The 26,623-nt window shown below is 41.9% G+C and overlaps 1 protein-coding gene across 4 annotated transcripts; it reads right to left on the bottom strand.

Moving 5' to 3' along the window:
* Positions 1-9,456: 9,456 nt before the first annotated feature.
* Positions 9,457-25,849, bottom strand: LOC310922810 (transforming growth factor beta activator LRRC32-like). 4 transcript variants are annotated; one of them, XM_083883652.1, is made up of 4 exons: positions 25,439-25,709; positions 20,493-20,646; positions 16,945-17,035; positions 9,457-12,409 (listed from the first exon to the last, which is right to left on the bottom strand). In XM_083883652.1, exons 2-4 carry the CDS (start codon positions 20,513-20,515, stop codon positions 10,469-10,471), a joined length of 2,055 nt encoding a protein of 684 aa, XP_083739778.1. In that variant the 5' UTR covers positions 20,516-20,646; positions 25,439-25,709; the 3' UTR covers positions 9,457-10,468. The 4 variants fall into 4 exon arrangements, with proteins under 4 accessions (XP_083739778.1, XP_083739779.1, XP_083739777.1 ...); XM_083883653.1 differs by lacking the exon at positions 20,493-20,646; XM_083883651.1 differs by lacking the exon at positions 25,439-25,709 and having other exon boundaries at positions 20,493-21,199.
* Positions 25,850-26,623: the final 774 nt, after the last annotated feature.

Here is a 26,623-nt window from a genome sequence, read left to right as displayed (position 1 = left end):
AGCAAAGGGCTGTGGTTTGTTCCCAGGGACTGCTTAAGCCTCAGCCTTGTTCCTCTGAACTCTTTGCATCACTGGAGTGTAACCACAATATTGCTGAGGCAGCAAAAACCCTGGCAAGGTTTGGGTCACTCTTCCTTCAGTGGGAAGGAAGAGACTGCACCTAATCCAGTCCTTTAGGCATAAATCCACTAATTTATGTGAGTTGGCTGCAAAACTAGCACCATCCTTATTTATTCCTTTATCCACAGGCACCAAACCTAGTTCTCAACTGGAGCTTTGCTATCCTGCAAGTACCACAACTTTCTCCATGACCTCAAAGGGAAATAGGGCTGCTTGTGATAACTAACCATGCATGATAAATAGCAAGGACTCATCTTTCACATGCCGGCTGCCAACCACTCCATCTCTCCTGGGTTTATGATGTTAGCAACAATGCCTGGACCATCCCCAACTCGGGTGTGGTGAGACATGTTAGCATGCTCTGCTGCCCAGTCTGGGGTGGCCTCCTTATGCTGGATAAAGCAGCACTGATTAAAGAGCTGAACAGACAGTCAGAGCTACTGAGCCATCACTGCTAGCCCAAGAGGACCATGAGGTTAGATGGCTGCAGCTTAATGAGGACTTTTCCCAATTTAACAGAGGGCAGTGCTGTAAAACAGCTCCATCACCTCCTGGCTCTTCGGCTTGACCTTACTTTGGGCTTATGAGTGTAAAGAGATACAGTAGGGCATGAGCTGACCCTGTCTGGGTCTGTGTACCCATGAAAGCTCTTTTGTGGAAGCTGAGCTCTTGCACATGAAGACCTGCAGATTCCAGCCAGAACTGGCTTGAGGCAAACCAGCTCAGGACTCAAATACACTGCCTGCACCCATCTTTGTAGACATACCCTTGGGGAGGTCAAAGAAAAAGATGGAGCTGCTGGCAAGCGTTGTCCAAGACCTTTCCCAAGAAGCATTTTCCCTGCCACAGGACTTGTTTGGAGCAACCCTCCTCAAGGGGCTGTTTTCTAAATTGAGGAATATACTCACAGCCTATCAGCTGGGGTTGTGTTATAAAGAATTTTTTTGTGACACATGTTACCAAATGAAAGGAAAACAGTAGCAGTGAGCAGCCCAGTCTGGGATTGGCATGATTCATTCCCTACCACTGGATCCAAAAGCATCCTAAAAGGGCAGCAAATCTGCTGCTGAGGCCCTTGGGTTGTTTTCCCTGCTCTATTCCTCCCTCCTTCCCTCTGTTGCAAAGAGGATTTGCTCTTGAATTTATCTAAGTATGGCTTAACCACAGAAAGGTGCTCTCATCCTACGGTCCAGCACCCTTTTGAAAGCTACACGAGGGTTTTCCTGACCCAATGGAGGGAGGAGGACAGACATCCTGCCAGAAGAACAATACAAGGAAGTGCCATTCAACTGAACTTTGACCAAGGAACAGATCATTGCTCTGGTTATTAAACTGGAAGTCTCAAGTCTAGCTCCAATCCTGGGCCATCTGGGAAATGGCTATTGAAAGAAATTCACAATTCAAAATTGAAAGGCAAATACGCCTTGATGTTAGTGCAGAGCCCCTACTTTGTGCACAGTTTCACCCCTGGCCAATCCAAAATGTGTTTTGCTGCAAATATGGTGTGTGAGCTACGAACACATTTTGCAGGGTAAGAACTGTGTGCAAGCAGATATTTACTGGATGAGGATGCTGTAAATGGAGACACATTTTGTAGTCTCTCTGTGTACTTGGAGGAACTTATGCAGGTCCTCTCCAAGTGGAAGAAGCCAGGTTATTTTTCTTTTCACCTATTTTTGATTGAGTTTGACAAAAAGATCTTCAGACGTGTTTTGATACACACCAAACACACCTGATCCCTGCAGGACTCTCAGTGTGACTGTAACATGAACAAGTTCACCAGAAGAATGTAAAAAGAGCAGTTCTTCTTCCTCTAGCTAGGTTCAAAGGCTGCATTGATTTTTACATTAATTTTATGTAGGTTCTGATGAAAAATATGGCTTAAAAAGTACTTACCAAGTTTGTAAGTTATCACTTGCTGCTTTCAAGTCTTCTGCAGGTGCTGTATGTTAAGCTTCACACACTCCATGACATGATGGATGAAGCAAATACTTTCATCTATGCCTGATGATCCAAAGTGGAAATCAACAGATTCAGGAGAATAAGTCTATAAAATAATTCTCCCTTAAAGATCTGATCTTCCTCCTTTAGGACTGTGGTGGGGGGTTTATTCCTATGCTATGAACAGTTAATACTAGACACCATTTCCCCTTGGTCTGCATCCTGTTTTTGAGAACAATAGCTGCATTTTTGACTGAGTGCAAGTCCATAATTCATATTTGCTTGCATCCTTTGGAGCACAGATTTGGCTGATACTATAATAATTTGGTGCATTGAAACGACTGTTCCAATTAGAGCAGGGCTTTGGGTTTGTTGGTTTTTGGGTTTTTTTTCTAGTCAATAATATTATTTCTAAAGACTTAAATATTTTAGAAATAATAAACAAGGAAGAGAGGCCTCAACCTCTTGATGAAATATGTGTGCATAAATTCCCTTGACTTAATCTCCAGTCCACTCAAATATGATACAGCTCAAAAGTTCACCTTGGGATCAAATTTTGTTGAGTTTATGTCCTGTTTGGGACAGCCAGCTTGAAACAGATAAGAGGAATCCAATGCAAAACAGAGGGAGAGGAAGGCAGTGGTCAAAGTGGAATAAACACAACAGTTGGAGGAAAAACAAATGCATTAAAAGAGTGAATATTTTGTACAAAGTCTCAGTTTTGATGGTGTCACTGGTTTTCACCCAAATTGTCCTCTGAGCACAGTCCAAGCAGTTGTTGGATGCATTGAATTTGCTGAGCATCAGTCACTGTCAGTCCTCTACATGTTGTTGGTACCCTTTGCAGAACAAAGAGTGAGCACCAACAACAGTACTGCCTTTACTGATGGGACAGAAACTATCTCACCAAAAGGTTGCTCCCAAGCAGGAATTTGGAAATGCTGATTTAATTATTCTGGGACAACTTTTATTCAGGCACTTATGCTGATCTCCAGGATAATGAGAGTTGCCTCTGGAGGCCTTAATAATTTGCATTCCTACATCTGTAAGTCCAAACTGATGGGAAAGCATCTGCTCCCTTCCCCATGCATCTGTCTCTCTTCCAGGAGACAGACTCTGCTGGATTCCTTGGGTTCAGGATTGATCCCAACATATATTTACTTCTCTGCTACTAGTGAGACTGTAAAAATCCACCCAACATTTGATTTACATTTTCTATGTTTCTTCTTTCTTCCCTGCTGATTCAGAATGTTTAAAAACATCCCCTTTTATTTATGTGCTTTAATTCTCTCCCTTCCACTGTGAAACAATTCTCATAACCTTTCTGCAAAGGTCCCATTTTTCACACCTTTCCCATCTGCTGCTGGATCCCCTCTGAACTGTCTCACACTGTCTGGCTGGAAAACTTTTCCAGGTTTATAACCTCATTCTTGAGACCTAAAGGGATCTTGAGGAACCCTACCTGGGAGCTCTGCAAAGCAAGACAATGGAAGGCAGATAGGAACAGCTGCCATGGAGCTGTGTCTCTTGACCTAAAAAATTATCCCTAGTCATTATGTAAATGTTACTGGACATAGTCTTAGCCTGGTCCATTTGTCAAGTCCTGAAGCTGTTTTAAATTGATGGTTAAAACTACTTCACAAGCAAGGAGAGGTGTAGACAGTTGTGAGGGCTGGGCTGGTGAACTGGTTATAAATTGACCTTGTTCATTTACAACTCAGGCATCTTCAAAAACTGCACTGGTTTAACCAGAAAAATAACTGTCATACCTTTTCAATGTGCATAGAATGTTCAAATTTGTGGGATATCTGAAATAGTGCAGTGGAAAAGCAAGGCAGTTTGAATGTTTGTATAGAAAACTTAGATATATCTCTTAGGCCTTTATTATTTTAAGAAGGATGATGATGATGAAGATGATGATGATTACTGGAAGGAAATTAGGGAGATCTGCTCATTTTATTTCATCCAAAAAAAGTAAGATCCTTCTTTGAGATAGGTCTTTATTCCTATAATAACCCATGCACAAAACCAAAATCCAAACAAGTTGTGAAATAAGAAGTGGTAAGAAAAAACACCAACACTGTTTGTGTAATGAGATGCTGAAAGCATTGCTCTGCAGACCTCAGTAAATGATTTGTTTAACTGTGCATCACTCGTGTATTCTGCTAGAAGATATCTGAGAATATTTTGTGTGGATGAATCCAGAGTTCTGCTGAACAGCAGTAGGAAGTGTGTGATGCAAACCAAATGAAGTGACACATTCTGTAGTGCACAAACAGGTGATGCCATTGCATTTGATTGCATCTGCTCAGAAGCCTCCTTGTGAGCAGCCTACAGAATCAGGAGGCTGGGAAAGCTATTACATGGTGAGGAAAGATGATGATATGACGTTGGATGTGCACAGGCAGAGAGTTGTGCAAAATATTCCTCATTGAAGGCTGGTCTTGATTTTTGGATTTGATTACAGTTTTAAGAGGGTAAGCTAACATTAGGCTTCAGAGATCAGATCTAACATATCAGCCAGTCAAAGTAAAGCAGCTGGAACATCTGTTTTTCAAACTAATTGAGTTTCTTGTCCAACAGTGAGTTTGACTGGATACCCACAGATTAGTGTTCAGTAGCCTTTGAGCTACCCTGGGGTTTGCTGCCTGAGCTCCATCTGAATGTCAAGTATAGCTCTCTATCCTGGATCATACCTGCAAATTCTGCATTGATATAGCCCAAACACCAGGTTTTCCAAGAGTAAATCATCAGTGAAAATCAGGGTTTGAAACTCTTCAATCTATGCTTCTTGTCAGAATTTTTTGTAACAACATTTTAAAGTGAAAGGCAGTGGAGACAAAAAACATGTAAATATTATTTTAAAAACATTAATTACAATATACTCATGATGGAAGGAATTTCTACAACATAAAACATTTTTGAATTAAAATTTTACCTGATGGGTCTCTTCTGGGATTTCAAAAGGTAACTACCATCATTTTATTTTATGTTCTTCCTGTGTCCCAGCACTAATTGATATTTTAAAACATGAAAAGATTTATATAATTTCAACAGCCTAATATTTTATTTTATTTTATTTTATTTTATTTTATTTTATTTTATTTTATTTTATTTTCTCTACTTTATTTAGTGAAAACTGAGACGGATATTATTTAGTATTAGCTGTTTGAAATATTTCAGTATATTATCTAGAGCAAAAATAAAAACAAACAATATAGCATTGGGTTTTTTTGTTGGTGGTGGGGTTTTTTTGTTGTTGGATTGGTTGGGGTTTTTTAAATTTTATTGTATGGGCTTTCAGCAGTAGGAATATCTCAATTAAAATTGAAGCTCCGGCCTTACAAAGGAGACATTTGCCAACTTTATATTTTTCAGAATTTTTGTGCAAAACTTTGGTAATACTAACTTTAATTTTGAGCTGTAAAACTCAGGGGGGGGGAAAAAGGGAAACTCAGACTTCCACAAGCTGATTAGCTCTGCCGACATCTGACATCACCAGCCACTTTTGCCATCTTTCTGGACACTTCTGCCAAATCCCTTCTCCTGCTTCAGTCCAGGGAACAGATGTCAGTTACAGGCTCTGTTTCTCTGTTATTCCATTCTTTACCTAAGTGTGTGACCCATTCTTGTTTTCCAAAGATTTGGAGAATAATTTAGAACAGAAGGAGCCTCTGGAAAACTCCAGTCCAGCTCCCTGATTGAAGCTGGGCCAACTTCAGTGTCAGAAGTAGTTGCTCAGGGCCTTGCCCTGATGAGTTTTGGGTCCCCAAGGCCTTTCCAGAGTTTGACCTCTCTCACTATGAAGAATTTTTCCCTTATGTTTAATGTGAACTTCCCCAGCTGCAACTCTCAGCAGTTTTATCTTCAGTGAATATTCCTGGGAGGAGCAGATGCTTTTCCTTGTAGCTGTCCTCCCAGTGATGACCAAAGATTTCCCCTCAGGACTGTCTCCTCTTCAGGCTGAACAAGCCTAGTTCCTGCTTCTGGTTCTAATTTTACCCTGACAATTCCTTCCCCATTCTTCACTGTAAGGGTGGCAGAGCACTACATTAGGCTGTCCAGAGAGATTGTGGAGTATCCTCCTCTGGAAATCTTTAAAACCCATGTGGACACAATTCTGTGCAATATGCTCTGGGTGAACCTGCTCTAGCAGTGGGGTTGGATTAGGTGATCTCCAGAGGTGCCTTGCAACCCTAAACATTCAGTGATTCTGTAGTTTGGATTCCAGATTCCTGGTTTAGCTATTCTTATTCTCCTTCTCTTTCCCTTGTACCATACCTCCAGCCTCGTTGCCCATTCCAAACCTTCTTCTCTTTGGTGGGTTTTCTACCTGAAAATGGAGGTCTCTCCTTCACTGGTCTTCAGGACCAGGGACCTTCTTCTCCACTCTCTTTTCTGGGAAAGTCAGGAACAGTAAAAAGGAAACTTTTCTATAGTCACCTTCCAGAATGTTTCTTCATAGAGTGTACTGCTTATGAACTGGAAAATCATGAAGTTGCCGAATGGTTTGGGTTGGATGGGACTTATAGAACACCTAGTTCCAGTCCCTGGCCATGGGTAGGGATGCCTTCCACTAGACCAGGTTGCTCCAAGCTCCATCCAACCTGGCCTTGAACACTTTGATGGATGAGGCATCCACAGCTACTTTGCAACCTGTGCCAGTGTTTTACCACCTTCACAGTAAAGAACTTCTTCCTCAGTTAAATCTCTGCTCTTGTTTTAAAGCTGTTCCCCTTTTTCCTGTCACTATTTCCCTCGTGTAAAAAGCCATTCTTCATCTTACAAGCCCCCTTTAGGTATGAAAAGGCTGCAATCAGTTCTCCCATTGTAACCCAAATATGCATTGATGTGACAGCTGCTAGAAATGGACTGGAGGAGGGAATCTGTGCAACTAACTTGGCCCTACAACACAGCAGAAGAGCCATGATCAATACCTTGGGAGAAAAGAGACTCATTGTTGCAGAATTGTTCCCTTGTATTTGCCAAAATTTTGCTTAATATCACGTTGCATCAGCCTCCAAATGTCTTTGCCTGTGAAAGAATGCAGTATAGCCTAACAGACTGTCCTCAGAAAGTTCTTCCATGTGTTTTCAGTTTCTTCTTCCTCCCACTTCAGTTTCACTGCATTTCACTGGTTACTGATACTTTTATTTCGGTTTGTTTCTCCACAGGCAAATAAAAGAGTACTGAATGACAAGGGGAATAGATAGGGAGAGCAAATGTTTGAGTTCCCAAAATATTAGGAAGCAATTACTGTCTTGTATACTAACCCATCATGGCTAGTTTAGGGCTGAGCAGGGTCCCAGCAGAAATCTGTGGCCAGAGACTGGTACCCTGTGATGGTGTTATTTTGTCTTGCCTTTGCAGAAAATAATCAAGTTTCTGGAAATTGAGACTTGATTTTCCATGGATAACCAATGAGAATCATGACTTGCTGAGCTCGTAGGGACCCTCTCTGGGAGGGTTTCTGGTACTTGCAGTATATACATCTACTTGATCCCACTACAGAGGATTGTTTCAGGAAGAAAACACAGCAAACTGTGGTATAAAATGCATAAGGGAGATCTATTGTGGTTTAGAAGACTGCAGGGAGACCTCATTCCTGCCTTCCTTTACCTAAAGGGATTTTTAAGAAGGAGAGAGATGGACTTTTTAAATGGGCAGAGAGTAACAGCACAAGGAGCAATGGTTTTAAACTGAAGGAGGGGAGGTCTAGATTAGGTGTCTGGAAGGAATTCTTGGTTGTGAGGGTGCTGAAGCCCTGGCACAGGTTGCCCAGACAAGCTGCGGCTGCCCTGCCCCTGGAAGTTTCCAAAGCCAGGTTAGATGGGGCCCTGAGTAACCTGGTTTAGTAAGCTCATGGAAAGGGGGTTGAAATGAGATCGTCTTTAAGGTGCTTTCTAGCCCAAACCAGTTTAGGATTCTGTGTTTCTATTGTCCCATGCAAACAGCTGCAGAAGGGAAGTCATTTGTTGCATGTGGCAACTTAAAGAAAACAGAGTTTGCATTGACTGCAGAAATCCCAAATGTTCTATTACAGATGCCAGAATCACAGAAGGCTATCCCTTGGCTTAGCAGGAGGAGCTCTTTGTATCAGCAGAGGTTTTTGCAAGAACTTTATGAAAAAGCAATGAATGAGAGTGTCAATTTTGTTTGCAGAATTACAGGCTGTATCATGCCTACTTGTCCTGATTCCACTGGGATAAGGTTCATATTCTGCTTCATTAAATCATGACACCAATCAACTAGGACAATGGGACTGGTGGAAAGATGTGCAATGTCTGAGTGATGGCTACCTTTGATGTAGGATCAGGTACTTTGGCATTTGGTCTTCTTGCAGGCACAGTAACACACAGGAGAGGCAAGAGGTGGAGCTGTCATCTACATATCCCTGTTTTGAATAATTTTGAACAATGTAATGTAGAGGTCCCATTTTCCATTTTCCCTCTCTTTGTAAATTTATTCATATTTTCCTCCCCTCACACTTCTTGTCTCATTCAGAGTAAAAGAATTGGCTGAAGCAGGCTCATATCACTACTTGGCCACTTATGCTGCTAACAGAAAAATCCAAATGAGCCATGCTGCACTTTACTTCTGAGACTTATTTCTCTAAAAACTATTTCTGCTCCCAGGGAAGTCAATGGAAGTCTAATTACTCCCAGATGTTTAGTAATAACAAGCACTTCCCTTTTTAAGAGTAAACAATAGTGTTAAAACTGTTAATTAAATGAGTTTGGCTCTGTCATCAGGTTATTTACTAATTCCAGTCACAGCAGTCAAGCTAATACTGGCTCTCACAGCAGAAGAAACAGTCTTGCCATGCTTGACACAAATTCCACGAACTCAGTATGTGGCAAATCAGACTCTGGGTGCACAGCTTGGCTTGCTTTCGAACGTCCAACTAATCCTTGGGATTGCTGCTTGTGCAAGCCTTCTCCTACAAGATTAAGTGCTTGAGCCATTGGCTTTCATAGAGGTCAGATCAGGGCCTATTGCTGCTGATGGTTTGTTCAAATTCATAGGGTCACAGAAATCACAAAATGGTTTGGTTTGGAAGGGACCTTAAAGATCATCTTGTTCCAATCCCCTGCCCTGAGCAGGGATGTCTTCTGCTAGACCAGATTGCTCCAAACCCCATCCAATCTAGCATTGAATACTTCCAGGAATGGGGCAGACACAACTTTTCTGGCCAACCTGTTCCAAATTCTTGCCTACATCTCCAGTACATTTCCTTCTTCTCCATTGATTGTACTTGATAATATGGAGCAGCTATTTCTGCTTCAGGACCAGAAGGTAAAGGTCTAAGGTGGAGTACAAATACCATAGAAAAATAGGAAGACATTTCTTTTTATCTGTGGAGCATTCCAAGCTGGTGCTTTAATATATCCACAGCCTTGTGCTTTTTACAAAATTCAGTTGCTTTTATTGTACAAAATTCCACAATGAAAACCAGCAGCCAGTTTCATACATAACTGCTTAAAAATATATAATTATACACCTTTTTGTAGTGTGTTATTTTTGACATTCACTAGCTGGAAGAAACAGAAACGGAGCAGCAATTTGACTCTGAATTATTTACCTGGACAGGTTTCAGTTTGACCACTATTTCTCTTATGTGCCTGAACGGACAGTTCCTGGCATTAACAGAAGACCTGATTTAGTTCCTTTTCAAAGCCACTGAACCCTGTCAGGCTCCCACTCACTGTCATGGTTCCCTTCAAAGGGATGAATTTTCTGTGAGAGTATGGGACATAACATTTGTCAGTGCCAACTTTTAGCAACCAACAGGCTGGCCATGTTAAACACAGCACAGAATGAAGACCTATAGGAATTTTCTTGCAGCACATCTTCTAGACAATAATATACTTTGGGGGGAAGACAGTAGAAAGACAGGTCTGAATAATGCCCCAGGACTGTGTTTCCTATGCATTATTTCACACTGGTATCTTCAAAACACCTTGTTGCCGTCTAACCTCCCATGGCCTTTAAAAATAGATATACTATTCTTCTGCATTGAAATGCAGTCATATGCAGTCATTCCCCAATAGTTTTTCTTAGAAATATAAACATTTCAGTTCAATGTTAGCTGGTTGAAACTCATGCTCCAGGACTTTTTTTTAAAAAAGCCTTCACCCCAGAGATGACTTTCTTCACATTAAACTCAGTTAAATATATATTGCACACAAGGGCAAAAATTCTCCTCTTTGAGTTAAACCGTGGATCTGCAAAACATGGAAAATTCTCCTTCAAGTCCCTGCAACCCATACCAGTGGTGTAATTCAGGGGCACTTCAAAAGCATTTAAAATCCACAGCTGAAAATCAAAGATGAGAATTTTACCCTTCATTTCTACACACTGTCAGTGTAGCACCTGATTGCTTCGGTTTTCAAGGCATTTTGTGTTACTATGCTTTAAACTGATGGGTAAAGTTTTGCCTGCGGGAGCAAAAAAATGAACCCACACCAATGATGATCACAGATAAAACCAACACAAATGCTAATATAATAAAGAAGTTGATTTTCTTCAGATCTTCTTTTTCACAGTCTTCTGGTCTAATGTTCCTGATGTGCATTTCATCCTGGTACCCAAAATTCTGAGTGTGCTGGCACGTTAAATGCTCCAAGTTGGGGATCTGGACATTATTGTTCTGGATCATTGATGAAAGCCAGATGTTTCCACAGCAGTTGAGTGGGTTCCCAGTCAGATACAAGTTTTTAAGTGAATTTTCTAATGCTAAAATATTGCTGTTCTGTAATGTACTGAACCTGTTGTTCCGTAGGTCCAGAACTTCTACTGGAGAGTCACTACCCCACTTAGGCAGCCAGTTCAGCTGATTTTCAGAGAGGTTTAAATGTTTAAGGTGCCTAAAACAAGGCAAGTCAATATTTAAATCTGTTAGGCTATTACCATATAAATACAAACATTCCAGAGACTTTTCCAGACCTGATAATGCTTTAAGTTCTATTTTCAGTCCAGGGTTCATGGAGAGGTCCAAGACAAGCAAATAAGTCTTGTAGAAGCTGTATGCTGGTAGGATGTTCAGCATGTTGTCAGCTAGGTACAAGTATTGAAGAGTAGGAGAATCAACAAATGATACACAACCACTCTCCTCTCCAGCAAGTCTTTGCTTAGCTAATCCTGAGTACATGCTGCAGAGGCTGATATTATTGCTCTGTAGATTAAGCAGTCTAAGGCTAGGAAGATTCGAGAAGATGTCAAACTGCAGGGTTTGAAGATAGTTGTTCTGAAGATAGAGCTCCTTCAAATTTGACAACGCACCAGCATCAAGGAGAAGGTTCTCCAAAGCATTGTAGCTCAAGTCAAGGACAGCTAAAGAGATCAGTGCACTGTCATAACTTACTGCAAATGCCTGAAGACAGTTTTTACTGAGATTCAGGTTGTGAAGGGACAACATTGATTCAAAGAACTCATCTGGAATGGATTTGATTGCATTATAACTTAAGTCTAAATATACAAGTCGGGATAAATAAAGAGAACTTTTGTTTCTACTTTGCTTCTGATCAAGAAGATGGAAAGAAGCATTTAGCCATTCATTTTTCACATAGTCCATTTTATTATGAGGGGATTCAGCAGTGAGCTGGATTAAATTCTTTGATAAATTCAGAGTTACCAGCTTGTTTACCTGAGGGAACACTGGGAAGCGAAACAGTTTGTTTTCACTCAGATCCAAATACCTTAAGCTATATTCATCATCTGATTTTGTGGTGTGGAAGGTCTCAATGCTGTTCCTGCTAAGGTCAAGTATCTCCAGCTGCCTGAGGTTAAAATCAGAGATGCAAGTAATTGAATTCTTTGAGAGATTGAGTTTGGACAGGCTCACTAGAGTCTCAAAAGCACCTTCTTCTATTTCCATGATGATGTTGTTCTGAAGATCTATCTCTACAAGATTGGGAGATCCCTGAAACATCTTTTGTGATATTGTTATAATACTGTTGTCTGCCAAGAAAAGATACTGCAGTGCTGGAGCTTCTTTAATGAAATACTCAGCCATCCCATTGTACAGACTGTTGTGGGACAAGTCCAGTATTTTCACCTTGGGTAAGAGTCCAATGCCTTCTGTGCCATTTTGAGCAAGCTCATGTAAGTGATTGTTGGCTAAATTTATCTCCAGCAAATTCTTTGTGTGTGTGAAGACTCCAGGCGTGATGAAACTTATCTGGTTATAGCTTAAATCCAGGCACTGAAGGGAAGTGTAAAATGATAATGACATTTCAGGAATGCTTTGAATCAGATTTCCTGACAGATCTATTTTGTTTACATTTGGATGGAGCCCACGAGGGATTTGGTGGAGGTCTTTGTTGTGGCAAAATGCCTGAGAGTTTGCCTGCCAGAAAAAGAGAGAAAAGGAGTTGTCACATGCCAAATGAAAAACATCTTTGCATTAAATATAAGAAAAATAACATTCGGCATCCTGGCAGATGCTGCTTCTGAAACACTGATCACTTTTTCTGAGCATTCAGACAGCAAGGGCAACAATCCCAATTAGTTTCTTTGCAGTTAACAGCACTCATTTTATTTTAAAGATATTTCTGACTTCAAACACTGGAGTTTTATCTGCATGTGGCACCTTCTAAAAGTTCTCCGTTCTGTACCTTTCTCCTGGACTCATTTGAATAGGCCCGAGTTTCTCTGCAATCAAGCACCATTTCCTCATTTTTGTGCTGATGTTTAATTTTCTTACTTTTAGCACAGTATTAGATTTTGCAGACTCCACTTGCAGTAGTCAGCAGCACTTGGAAGAGCTTCATTCTGTTGGCAACAGGAGTTCCAGAATAGGGAGGTATAAGAACCTATAAGGATCCTGTAACATAAATCCTGTCTCTCCTTCATAGTCACATGTTCAAATACACCTTTCCTTAGCCATGGCTGAGTTAAGCAAGGCAGATTTAACCAAATAGGGTCATTCAACAACTGAGACCTTTCTGATGCCAATCTCAAAACTCATTCCACTTTTATCTTCCATGTTTATCCTTTTCCTAAGGCAACAGTTCCCTTCTACTTACATGGGGAGCATGCCTTATGAAGCCACCCATACAAGACACCTGGGATACAACACTGAAAACACAAATCATGTAAATTCAGTTTTTGAGAGGGAAAACGATGTGATGTGTATTTAGGGTCAGGCCTTTTCAGGCCAATTCTCAGCAGCAGGGTAGAGGAAAAAAAAAAAAAAAAAAAAAAAACAAGTGTCAAAGTCAAAGTCAAATCCATCTTCTGGATGCATCTGTGTTTAATTGCAGCTAGGACTGAGTTCTGTTTCCAGAGCAAAATTTGGTGTGCATGTTCGTAAGGAACATTGGAAACATGAACACAACCATCCTTACATAACCATCAAGTTCTATTTTGTTGTTAAGGAGAACATACAGCAGCAGGAGGAAACTGAATGTGAAGGGCTTAGGCAGCATTTAATTTATTGGAAAAGTCTTGTTATTAATGTATTTGGGGGAGGGGAGGGAGTTTGTTGAATCTTAACTTCTGTGGAGAAGCAGAATCCAGATTCTATTCTAAAAACCTCACAACAAAGATTTCAGAAATCCAGCAACTATTCAACATCAAAAATATCAAATCCCATCTGTTTTACATTAACTTTGATGTGAATGAAGTGGGAGATCTGTTTAGGAGAAGTGGGGCACTAGTCAGCATTTCGTGAATCTCTTTTGCATCATCTTAGTTCTGCAGACCACACAAGAACGTGCCAGAGAAGTGCAAGTGTTCATCCAAACTCTAGATGTACACAAGCTGCTCCACAGTGCTTCCCGTGACACATTTTTTCCCAAATATCCCAAGTAAATTGACTATTAAAACCTAAGCCCCTTCTTTTTTTCCCCTCCAACTCACTCAAATCTCCCTCAGCTAAAAAAAAAAAAAAAAAAAAAAAAAAAAAAGTTCTGACTTTTCCCTGAAAATATTTCTTTCCTGCAAAGTCACTGTATACTTCCTCATTTTGAGTTAAATTATACCCAGAGTTGGCCTTATTTCCAAGGCATGAATAGCAGGACAGGAAACCTCTTCTTACTCATTTTTGGAAGAGGAAGAAGCCAGGAGGATACAAAAATCCAGAGTGAAAAAGCAGAAACTGCTTTGCATCCTAAGGCAGATGCCAGGTTTCTTCTCATACTTTCAGCCAGATCCCAGCAAGTGCTGGGCACCCTCCATTCCCCCTGGGCACTGAGAATCTTACCAAAGTCTTGATGCAACTCCTGTCAATGCCAACAATCTGCTTTTCATTGAAGTTGAGGGGGGAGAGATCAGCCACGGTTCACCATGTATCTTGTACTATTTGGCTTTTAATCTGCATCCATGGAATCCTCCCAGTGATAAAAAGGACTAATAAAATCTACACATGCCACTGTCTGCCATTCATTCCTACAACATTTCCCCTCTCATTTTTCTTTTTAAACTTTCCTTCCTTTTCACTGACTATTTTGATCCTCACTAAATTTCTTATCTTGTCTCTTCTGCACCATATTTTCACCCCAAGGCTCAAACTGCATTAATTTCGTTCTCATCAGCAGTAGGGCAAAAAAAGATGAACCACGTCCCTGTGGGATGGAGCAAACAGCATCTGTTTGGTTTATCTCCCCTTACCCATAGTCCAATGGGTTGGTAGCCTGAGACTGGAAAGGAGGTTTTTGTCAGTCTTATGTTCTGACTTCATCACCTCTGCCAGTGCTGCCACCAGTTTGTTTCAAGTCCATTGTCAAGAAGTACTGGAGGGTGAGGACCACTTGGTCCCATTAAGATGCTGGCAAAAAAAAAAAGAATGACTCAACAGTTCAAAGCTGGGCATCATTTGGTTTCTGACTCCAGTTCTTCACTGCTCAGCACTGGGTGGAAGTTGTCAGCCACCTCAGTAAGTGCATTAGAAAAAGGATGTGGATTCAAGCCTGCCCTTGAGTTCTCCTTTATCAATCTGGGCTGGAGCCACTTGGCACTGACCTGTACTTGGATGGTGTTCCTGACCATTCTTAGAAGAGCTGCCCAGGTGGAGGCTTAGCTACACAATCAAACCTTAGCATTGTGCCCAGGTACCACACATCAGCTGACCTATGACATCTGGTTATGCATGTGTCCTCACATCACCTCAAAGCAAGGTAAAACAGAATTTCCTAAAATCCCTTCCCTTCTATAAATTATTTGAAATCTTCTCCTTTGCCAATTAACATGAATTAGCAAAATCATATTTCTTTGGAAGGTAAAATAAGTTACAGTTGAAAATTTACCTATCCTTGGAAAATAATGTGAGTTAGGAAGAATGTCGTGACATTTGATCTGTTCCTAGTTGTCTCACAAACTGATAGATGTGCTATAACAGGTATAATCAGTACAGCTCACCCCCATGTAAGGGCTCTGGAAGGGACTGCTTACTTCCTAAAACCTCTTGTTACAAGAGTTTTGTTCAGCAACAGAACCATCAGTGGTGACTCAGAAAGGGGCACAGGTCTCTGACTCCTGCCTCTTCCATGAGATTTGAGATTAAAATTTCTATTTCTGAGCCTCTGCTATTCTCAAGGTGTCACCACAGGGAAAGTACCATATAAAACAGCGAGGCTGTGATGCAATGCAGGACTGTCAATGGACAGCTAATCCAGTAGCTCCTTCTTTCTTTGAGCTGTGTTTGGATCCACACCAAATGTCCCGTGAAGGAGGGCAATCAGCATGGACATCAGCAACGCTGAGCTGGTTGATTTACACCAGATGAGCATCCTGGAACCTGCCTGCAGCGTGTTTTCTGTCAGGGCTGGTTTTATCCCAGCATAGTTGTGTTGTTGGCTTGATGAGAGCAGTTTACAGTGGAGTAGTGCAAGCAAGCCTGTGTTTATTTCTCAGCAATCAGCCTGCTCTGTGGCCCATCAAGAAATGGGATGAAACTGCTTGGATTATTGCGTGGCTCACCCAGCCTTTCTGTGATTATGACATGGGACCCAGGCTGTCCTGTTTACAGTGGCCTCATCCGTGTTCCCTCTCCAGCCAAGGAACTGACCTACCCAGTCACCTTCCCAAGATCTTTTTATATATACACTAGGTCTTCATTTCTCTGGAATTCAGGAAGTGCAGCAATATGGCAGGGTGGGCAGGAATGGAATGAGTCCCACAAGGGAGATGTGTACAGCTAGAAAATTATTTTTTCCCTATTTTGGAAATTCTTGAGGATTTGGGCTTAACAGCTTCAATGTTCAAGGGGGGAAAAAAGTATTTTTAAACATCCTGGTAAAGTCAGAAGCACTTGGAGAGGGAAGGGAGAAAGTTCAGCTGTGAATAACATTTATAATATTGTACCAGGTGCTTGTAATAATTCAAGGAGCAGATTTTGTACTGGAGCAAGAGTCTTTGTCATTTGTCTTCACTCCAGCAGAAGTCAGGTACAACATCCCTGGCAGAAATGCTGTGTCAACGCAGGGGAGGTCAGTCTACTTGTTATTACAAAAGAGCTGGTATAGAAGTATTTTACAGAAGATGCTTTAATAAAGCACAAAAAACAACTGACATAAAGGAGTTGATTTTAAGTCTAAGTTCTCTCTCTGTCTAAGCCACAGAAATCCTGTACAATCTTAGGGAAATCATGTCAAATTTCTTTTAACCAGCTCCTCCTTAGGAAAAAACCTGAAATAATGACCCTTCTTTGCCTGCCCCTTCTCACCACCCCCCCTCCCCTTTGTGTGCTGTCCCTACAAGGACACAGCCTGACAGACTGCTAAGCATCCTCTAAACCTGCAAATCCCTCCTTTGCCATCACAGGAAGCCTGGTCCTGAGGGTTTCCTTTCTCAGAGACTGTAGCTGCTTGTGCAGTGCCAGTAACAAGAGGGTCCCAGTCTCACTCAGGATCTCAAGGGGCCTAAATAGAGAGACAGCCTTACCATTTCACAGGATGTCCCCTCTGAGGGTTGATAGCTAGAGGTTTCTTTATTCAGGACTGCCAGGAAGAAGATGATGTACAGTTTCATGGCTCTGCAGGTAAAAATAATTACAGTTAGATTTCATATGGGACACAGTGGTCAACACATGCAAAAGTTGGCACCAGGTCATCATCTAACATGGAGAAAGACACGAGCAGTGCAGCAAATTAAGCCATCTCTGAGCATAGAGCACTAGTGGCCCACCTGTGTAACTTTGCATTCCTTTCAGCCAAGTGGAAAGAGATCTATATGAGGACTTAAAAGGAAGGTCCAAGGCATTTCATGGTTTTCCCCACTGTGATTTCCACTGCTGACTAAATGATATCCAGGATACCCAACAAAGTCCAGATGTTCAAGCTGGGCAGGGTGTCTGGCATCATGGAGAAAGAAAACTACTGAGGACCAAGTTATCTTCACATTCACCATAGACACAGCACAGCTGCTTTCTACTGAGCTGAAGTTTTGTGTGTCTTGTCCTGAGCAAAGCCAATGGGTGCTGCTCAGAGACAACCAGAAGTGGGAACAGTTTCCATTTCCATCCACAACATTTTCCACTCCTCTTATCCCAGGAGACGTGTATCCTCCTTGAGTTAATACAAACAGCTTAAGGACTGAACTGAGATTTTTCATTTGGCACATTCCAGGTATGGACAGGCTTTTAAATACATTTGACAGGAGATCATAGAACCATATGTTCTACAGAATCACTGAATATGTAAAGCTGGAAGGAACCCACAAAGACAATTGGGTCCAATCCCTGGTCCTGCACAGCACCATCCCTGGTCCTGCACAGCACCATCCCCAAGAGTCACACCCTGTGTCTGAGTGTTGTCCAAATGCTTCTTGGAACTCTCTCAGGCTTGGGTTGGAAGGGACCTTTAAAATCACCTGGTGCAATCCCCCTGCCATGGACAAGGACAAATGCTTTACAAAGAGACAGATATAAAATAGAATGGATTTGTGTGAAACAGAGAATTCATAAGAGTTTATTTGGAAAGCACTCCATAAAAGAGCACAGAACTGCAAAAGGAGCAAACAGCACTGAGAGTCCTGTCAATGGACAATGGGGAAAAACAGATCCAAAGCCAAAGGCAAGCATTCCTGCTTCACACAGCTCCAAATGCAACCCCAATTGCATGCACAAGCCACTGGCAGCAATGTACTGTTGCTCTGTGGCTTCCACCCACAGAGCATTGAAAAGCTGGAAACAAAAGAGATCAGATCATTCTCAGCTGATGGAGAACCCTCTGCTTAGTCACTTTGATGGATGCAGCTGATGGGCCTTCACAGCATGGACAGTCATTGAACAGCAAAGCCAACAAGTTCCTGATGGGAATCTGCCCATTTCTCCCCTTCCCAACCAGAGAACAGAGCTGTGTACCAGCAATAGAGAAACTGGGGAGAATTAGACCACAGCTACTCTGTGTAGAGTTTGCAAATTCCGTCCATCTCACAAGAAAACCCCAGTGATGGATGATGATCTGTGACCCCAGGGTGAAAGAACAGGTCTCAGTAATGGGACCAGAAGTGTGTTCTTCCCTGTTAAAATCAAACCAAGGATGTTAATTCTCTACCATTGAATCAATGTTTGCAAAATATGCTGAAATCATCCGATGGAAGGAGGAATTGCTGATATCACCATCTATAAAGTTTCTATTGTCTCCCTCTGTTCTTCATTACCCATGTTTAGAGCAGCTGGGACTCCCTCTCGGGAACAGAAATCTATTTCTATCATTTGAGTATTCGTTTGCTGAGGTGGCAATAAAGGATGAACATACCAATGATTACAAGGCTTTTCTCCGAGCCCTCAAAGGGAAATCCTTTCTGTTCAGACACAGTGAATTAGGCTGAGGATATTACCCACAATGGGGCACCACCCTGAGGGACAGCACATGGCCCATGTGCTCTGCAATGGCTTCCCTTTGTCACACTGTGAGTGCAAAAAAAGGTCTTTTTGCCTCTTAAATAATCAACCTGACACAATCCAGGGTCTTAACATGTTTTGTAAATTCCTAAATTTTAGGTTTATAAAGCAACTGGGAAATTGATGTATTTGAACACAAAAAAAAATGATGTAATGGTTTGCTGTGTAAGGCCAATCTGTAATAAGCAAGGATGCTGCCTCTCAAGGTGTTTCTAAGGTGGCTGTCACATCATGAAGGTCATCAAGGATGTGGTGGCCTCTTCCAGCGTAAGACAACACAGACTCTGTCCTCACAGAACCATTTAATTTGGAAAAGCCCTCTAAGACCATCAGCTCCAACTGTTCTCCCAGCTCTGCCAAGGCCACCACTATCCCATGTCCCCAAGTGCCACATCCACACATCTGTTCAATCCCTACAGGAATGGCATCTCCACCACTGCCCTGGGCACCCTTTGCAAGTGTTTAACAACCATTGTGGTGAAGAAATTTTTCCTAATACTCATACTGAACCTCCCCTGGTACAACCTGAAGCTACTTCCTCTTGACCTGCTATGGTACAGCCTAACCTCCTTGTTCATGGAGATTCCCTTCCTAGGATAGTTTTCAGTTCAGCTGTCCAGTTGAGGAGCTTTTTCTGCCTAGCTTTTCTCTGAATAACCTTTAGATCCTTCTCTGCAACCTCTAGTGACACATCAGTGCATGCCCCTCTTTTCTACCCTCTGGCCAGGTGTCAGCATCCCCCATCACCCTCCCAATGCCAAGCTCAAGGTTATAGGACCCTCATTCCCTTGATGCAAGAGAGGACATCTATTGACACTAAACCCTTCCTGCTGGCACTGATCTCTCTATCCACAGCTTATAAAAAGAGTTTGGGAGCAGCAATAGCAACAACTCAGCTTAAAGGAGCTTTTATTGTCTTCAGGCTTTGCCAGAGTTGAAGCAGCTTCATGATCAGTGCCAGTTTGCTCCCACTGGAAGCTGTGACAGAAACCCCAGCATAACTCAGAGCAGGATTGAGCTCTGAACTCTATTACATCCACAGCTTTCCATCACAGCACTTCAAAATCACTCAGTGCCAGCTGAACCCCAGCTGAAAAATACAGGTGATTTAAGTCAATATCATCCCCAAGGAGTATTAGTAAGCCAGTCAAATAATTCTAGAAAAAGCACGCCCTAACCTGTCAGCATGTCCACTTAAAAAATAGGAACAGCAGAGAAGGCAGAGAAGACCAGTAATTTGCCTCAATACACATTTCAAACCATGGAATAATAACAATTCATTCCCAGTTTCCACTTCAGAAACAATGTTTGCCTCCATCTCTATCACAATATTAATCCTGAAACTACTTCATAGATGTTGTTTGCAGCTAATAAAAGCAGCACTTTCCAGATTTCCCCAAAATGTACTTTTTGTTACTGCTTAGACAATTAACAGAGATGCTCTCCTGTGCCAAGGAAATTTAAATACAAGAGAACATACAGAACATAAATCACACTCCCCAGGGTCTGATCCTTTTCCATACAAGACTCTTTCCTGTTAAGTTAGAGCTTTCGGGGTTAAAAAGAGTGACTATTTCACATTTACCTTGTTTGAAGGGTTTCTTGCATCCCCAAACACTGCTTATCATCTCTTTAAAAAGCATATCCAGCTCTTCAAAACCGATTCAGTCCTGGTATCGATGCAATTATTCTTCAGCTTCATGTTCACCCATTCAGGACACCTAGAGGCTTGCCCTTAACTGCAGAATGAAGGCATTTTCAGGGAAATAACCTTATTTGGGACAGTGTCTGCTTTAAATTATGTTGCTTGTTCTTCCTCTCCACTCCTCCCTGGGGCTGTTGCTGGGTCCTAGCCACCGCTGTGCTCTGCACGGAGTCAGCTACTGTGCGACATCCTGAAGCCCTACCTTGGGGCAGGCACTGAGAAATGGGGATTTTTGCCAGAGGAACTGTCAGGATTGGGCTGTGGGTTTGCTCAGGAGAATAAGTAACTTAGTGGTGATGCCATTGTTTGGTTGTGTGCGTGGGGCATGACAGTGTGTTTATTTTGGGGTTTTGTGGCTGCAAGTTACATTCCTGGAGGGTTTTAGTCTCCTGCACCTAAATCTCTCTCTGCATCTTTAGGGAAGCAGTGCTTGAGGATTAAATGTTTAAAATTCACAGCTGATAAATAGAAACCTCAGAATATGGAAACCTATTGTGGAAGAAATAACTTTCTTTGGTTTTTTTGGTTTTTTGGGGGGTTTTTTTGGGGTTTTTTGGGGGTTTTTTTGTTTTTTTTCAGTCATCCTACTAATGACAGTGTGACTGCAGTCTGCTGGCAGGACGGGGGTCCATTGTTGACTACAACACCCTTGAGATGGATTTTCATGGCATGAGGCAGGAATTAGGGATAAAAGCCTCCATAAAGGCATTTTCAGATGAACTGCTAAAATTTTGTCTGTAAGTACATAGTGCTCAATATACTGGATCTGCTGAGAAGAATTCCCACTGCAAAGGGGTGCTTTTGTCATGCAGAAGATTACTTCAAATTGCCCAAGTTCCGCTTTTTATTTATTATTTTGTGCTGCCCTCTAGAGCTGCAGCAGCTGGTTTCCTCATTTCCTTTTGTTAATTAAATCCTGCTTCAGGAAAACCCACCTCTACATAGATTTCCCTGCTGTTTTCTCCCAGAGACACAAGCCTGAACTGCCACAACACAGTTTCCCTATGGCTGAAATAATATGCCAAAAAGCTGGGCTCTTAGTTTGCTTGGTAATGCACCCTGAAATGAGAGGTATAAATCACAGAATTATACAATCTCAAAATGGTTTGGATTGGAAATGACCTTAAAGTTCATCTAGTTCCTGCTCCCCTGACATGGGCAGGGACACCTTTCACTGGACCAGGTTGCTTTTCTAGCTACAAAAAAAACAAGGTGACAGGGGAGGGCATGATTAGATGCAATGGACAGAAAAATACACATTAAGCTCTCAGGAGAATTGTCCACCAGTAAGATTATCACAACCTCAGACAAATTTCCCTTGACTAGGCTCTCCTTACATTAGTTTTGATCACCTTCCCCCAAGCATGTCATGTCTTGAGCTTCACTTTGCAGTGCTGTTTTTCACTTCATCCCTTTGGCATGCTCCCTAGAATCAAGCTCTCCATCTGCAATCCCCTTGGGGTAAGCAGGAAACTTGTGCTGAAACTGGGGACCACAGTGATATCCAGAGATTTAAATGCCATTTGGATGCTCTGGGTATAGAGTTTGCCTTGTCAGCAGTGTGCAATACCACTTGAAAAGCACAGACACCTTTGCAAGGAAAACCTCAAATATTTGAGGTCCAAGGAAAATAAATACTTTCATTTATTTATTTATTTATTTATTAGGATATTTTGATCTGATTTGGACTACAAATATCATGCCTCTAATTAAGAACAGAAAGTGGCCAAGATGACGGCAGCTCAAAATTTTCTACACCTGGATGTTCAGAGCACTTTAGGAAGTTTGAATTTACAGGGATAAAAATAGCAGAGATTTTGTTCTTTTTAAAAAGCCAGCTCTGTTCCTCAAGCTGTTTTACTGAGTAAACAGGTAGCTGTGCCAGCTGAACTGTAAAAAGAGCCTGGACAGAAACAAATGCCAAAGCAAGAGGGAAGGGCATGCACTGATTCTACTGCTCAGGGTTTTGCTTCAATAAAACCACATTCTCTAAGGACACCAGCTGCAGTGGGAAAGATTGGTGCTGTCCTTGCTGTCTTTGTCCTTTCCTAAAGGGCATCTGGCAGCAAACAGTTTCAAAGACTCCAAAGCATTTGGCTGATTTCCCAAATTTTCAATATTTTTGGCCTCAGGCTACCGGGCAGTTTTACACCTTAAACTTTCAACACCTTAAAGTGGTGTTGAAATGTTAGCATGGTATGGGCTTGGTAAGACACGTCTCCAGGGTGTCACCTGCATCAGTGAGAGACTGAGTCAGATAAATCAGACAATGACCCAGTTTGAAAGGGACCTTGAATATAATCTGACCCCCCTGCTATGGGCAGGGACACCTTCCACTAGACCAGGTTGCTCAAAGCCCCATCCATCCTCATCACCATCACACAGATTGGAGAATCCAGCTTTTTTTCCCACAAAATAGCAAGAGCTGTCCCATCCCAGCAATGCCTAAGGGTTTGCACCTGCAACTCTGTGAAATTCTGATTTTCCAGTGGTGTCTCAGCAGTCACTTCCTACTCAGTTTCTGTCGATGTCAGTTGAATTTCATCCTCTGTCACCTGAAGTGAGGGACACCTTATCAGACCTCTCCTCTCCTCCAAACCCTTTCCCCAGCATGGCCCAGAACAAGAAGGAAAAGCAAATCCTAGCTGGTGGCTCTTACTAGTCAGTCTGTAAACTGCTGCAGGTTCCCAAGGGTTTCAGAGGAACAAGAAAATGTCTTGACAATTTTGTGTCTTGAGTCTCCAGACTTTTTGGAGTCTGTCCATCCATAATGCTGCTGCTTTCTAAGGCACTGCTTTTGTTTGAGTCCTATGTCAAGCTCAATGAATCAAACTCTCTAGAGGAGTAAATAAAACAAGTTCCTGCCTTAGACAGTGGGCCTGAACTGTAAATGCAGGAATGGGACAAGTCTTGCTCCCTTTTGGCTGGAATAGCTTCCTGGTGATTCAGGGAGACCTGAAGACAACATTAATATTAACCCTATTAAAAAGAATGGCCAATGCCATCCTGAGCCACAGACTTTGAGAAGAAGGCACAGCTCCAGCTCCTGACACTCTACATCTCCAGGAGCTGATTCTCCTGGTTTATTTTGCTCGTGCAATCTGCACTGTGCTTGGCCTCTCACAGGCAAATGCAGCCCCTAGTCTTTCTGGTGTCAAGTCCACAAATCAAAATAGAGACGCCTCCATCTCTTGTAAACCCAACCAGGCTTTTCTCTTGTCTTTTGAAGCTGCTGTCTTCCTTCTTTCTCTTTCTGTCCTCTCTCCATGTGCATTTCCCCACCAAAAATTAGCATTTCCAATTATTGAGGTTTTAGGCAGGTTCCCTATTTTATCCGCCTTTTTTCCTCCTACTCTCTCCAGGAAAGAAAATGTAAATGAACAAGAACTGAATTAAACCCACAAGCCTGGAGAAATTGTAAGTGAGAAGATGGGCAAAGGGACAGAGGGAGAAGGCAAAATGAAAACTCTTACATCAGCAAGATGGCATTTGTACTGGCATTTGCAGTTTAAAATATCTAAACATGAAATACTCTCCCTGGAGAAAACAATTCAGATTCAGGAACCAAACCAGAATATTTTCTTACCAATTTATAAAACACACTTTTAATTCAGCAATATTATTTTTTATAGACAGTGAGGTCAGTATTTGGGAAAATGTGTACTCATTTTATGAGATCCAGTAGGAGACAAAATGAGGTGATAGATCTGATTTACATAATACTGATATCCATCCTTTAATCCACCCATTAATGTTTTAGTAAAAGTCTAAGCACTGATACAGTCACTAAGATGTAACCATCTGCTTAAAAAGATATGACAGGTTGTAAATTTTTGTTCTTGAAAACTAGAGGATTTCAGCATTTTAGAGTAATATGTTTATTTTAAAGTATAAATTAATACATCTTAGTAAAAAAAACAATTCTCACTGTCGTGCAAAGCCAAATTATTGCTTTTATTTAAGGGAATAATATTTGTCTTTTACAAAAATACTTTTATCCAAATTACAACTGGGCTTAGCCTTAGAAAATTTATTGTGATTTTTATATAAACTATGGTTTTCTAAAACTTTACTACTTCCAGATATTGCCTAAACATTCATTTTCCTGATAACAGTCCATATGCAGCAAAGCTGTCTTAGTAAATTACTGTTCACCCAAGGTGACATTCAAGATATCAGGGTCTTAAGAGCAACAAAATAACCCTGTCATCTCACACCTCATGCTCCAACAGGGAGAGCTCAATAACAGCATTGACGGGAAGAAGAGCAGACAAGCCAACAGCATTTTGCCTATTTTACCCTGGAACTGTGTGATTTTTCCCAAGGCTATATTAGGATTCAGTGTTGGAAAGCTGGGTGAGTGGCATTTAATTAGTGTACAGTGCTGATCTCTGCAGCACTCCTAGTTCAGAAGGCTATAATGCAGTAGTACCATAAATAGACTGAAGTCCTCTGAAGAAAGAAAAAAAACAGTCATCTCCCCACTTTCTATTCCTGCAAATATGGAGAATAATAACAAATACAGTGTATGACAACTGTACTGTTATAAACTAACTGGTGTCTCCTTAATATAAATGATCTAACTCGCACAGTGCAAGTCCCTGATGGACTAAATATACAACTAGGTGGATAGAGCCATCTACACAGTGTGTTTAGCCAGTTTCTCAGCCTATTCATAAACAGAGAACATTTTATTTATACAGTACCTTCCTCATCTGTGTTAGTTTTAAAGGCTGCAGCTCAAAGTCACCAGAGCTCTCATCTCTCCCACAGTTTAAAGCGCAACTTTCCAGCAGGCTCCCGGGTTAACACACATCTCCACATACCTGCTCTGTGGCTGGAGGAGGAGGTTTTGTCTCTTCTTGCAGCCTTTTTTCCCCCCAGCTTTCCCAGCAGCCTTTCCAGTGCAAGCTGAGGAAGAGTTTCCTTGGGGAAGTCGTACCTCTGTTGCATGCCAGCTGACTAAAACTCTGCAAGCGCTGAGAGAAGTTTGAAGTCACAGAGAAAAAAAAAAAAATACTCCCCATAGACTAGTCCTTGAATTCAGTCCTTTGCAGTCATAAGCTTTTATACATTCCCAGGCTCCCTGGAGCACGTGAATACATACCTCCGTAGTACTTTTAAAATACGTGTGTCCTCTGCTCTTCTCTTTATTTTCCATTTTGTTCATTCAGCCTTGGCTTATTTCCTGCAGTTTCTCAGCCGGTAATTATGCTCCTCTCATATTGACACATGAAACAGTCTGTGAATACCACAAAAAATCCCCTCCACAGGCTCTGGGGACACGTGTCTCTGAAGTCATCCGTGCCTGTCCCACAGCTGTCAACCTGGAGATTCTCAGAGATTGGGGTAAATCAGGGGTGCTGAGCTGGCTGCAAATCTTACATTTCAATTCCATGCAGGGTGAGGTTTATAGGAAAAGGTAGATATATGGGAGTAGGGCGAGCACATCATGTTTGGTGTCCCAACAGGTCATTCGTGTCTTCATGGCAGAGCAGTGGGATGGCCAAACACAGCCTTGGGGGAAAGGATAAATTCAATTTAATGCTTGAATGGGTAATAACATAAATACCTTCTAAGAAGGACTGTGGGATGTATTTTGCTTTCTTTATTTTGGGTGTGATGCTCCCTTTTATTTCAGATGCAATGCTTTTGTGTAAGTTTCTGGGGCACATGAACATTTTCTGTGTTGTCTCCATCTGCTTGCACGTGCCCTGACATCTGGGCAGCTGTTCACTGGCTCTGCATGTTCATTTGCAGCACTGTAAAACCCTGACAGGGTTTTGCCAGCTCTTCAGTGGATGTCTTAGGACCAAACTGAGTCTTGGCTTCACCAGTGAGGCTAAGACCTCCCCTGAGCCACCCAGCTGGGGGGCTCCCACAGGCACCAGGGATCAAAGAAAACATCCCAGGGACCACTGCAAACCTCCCACCTTCTCCCCTGCATGTACAGGGAACATCTCAATTAAGTGATCTCCCTCAAAGGAGAGGTTTTCCTTCAGCATCATGTG

This window comes from Zosterops lateralis (genome assembly GCF_965231275.1).
Source record: "Zosterops lateralis genome assembly, chromosome: 2".
NCBI lineage: Eukaryota > Metazoa > Chordata > Aves > Passeriformes > Zosteropidae > Zosterops > Zosterops lateralis.
The sequence above is the reverse complement of the archived record's forward strand: the minus strand, read 5'-3'. Positions and strand labels throughout refer to the sequence as shown.

Excerpts from the sequence above, each read along its gene's own strand:
- LOC310922810 (XM_083883652.1), bottom strand. The coding sequence starts at position 20,515 with ATGCAAGAAACCCTTCAAACAAG. Across the intron at positions 17,036-20,492 it reads CAAGAAACCCTTCAAACAAG|AGCCATGAAACTGTACATCA; the intron begins GTAAATGTGAAA and ends TTTTACCTGCAG. Across the intron at positions 12,410-16,944 it reads AGGGGACATCCTGTGAAATG|GCAAACTCTCAGGCATTTTG; the intron begins GTAAGGCTGTCT and ends TTTTTCTGGCAG.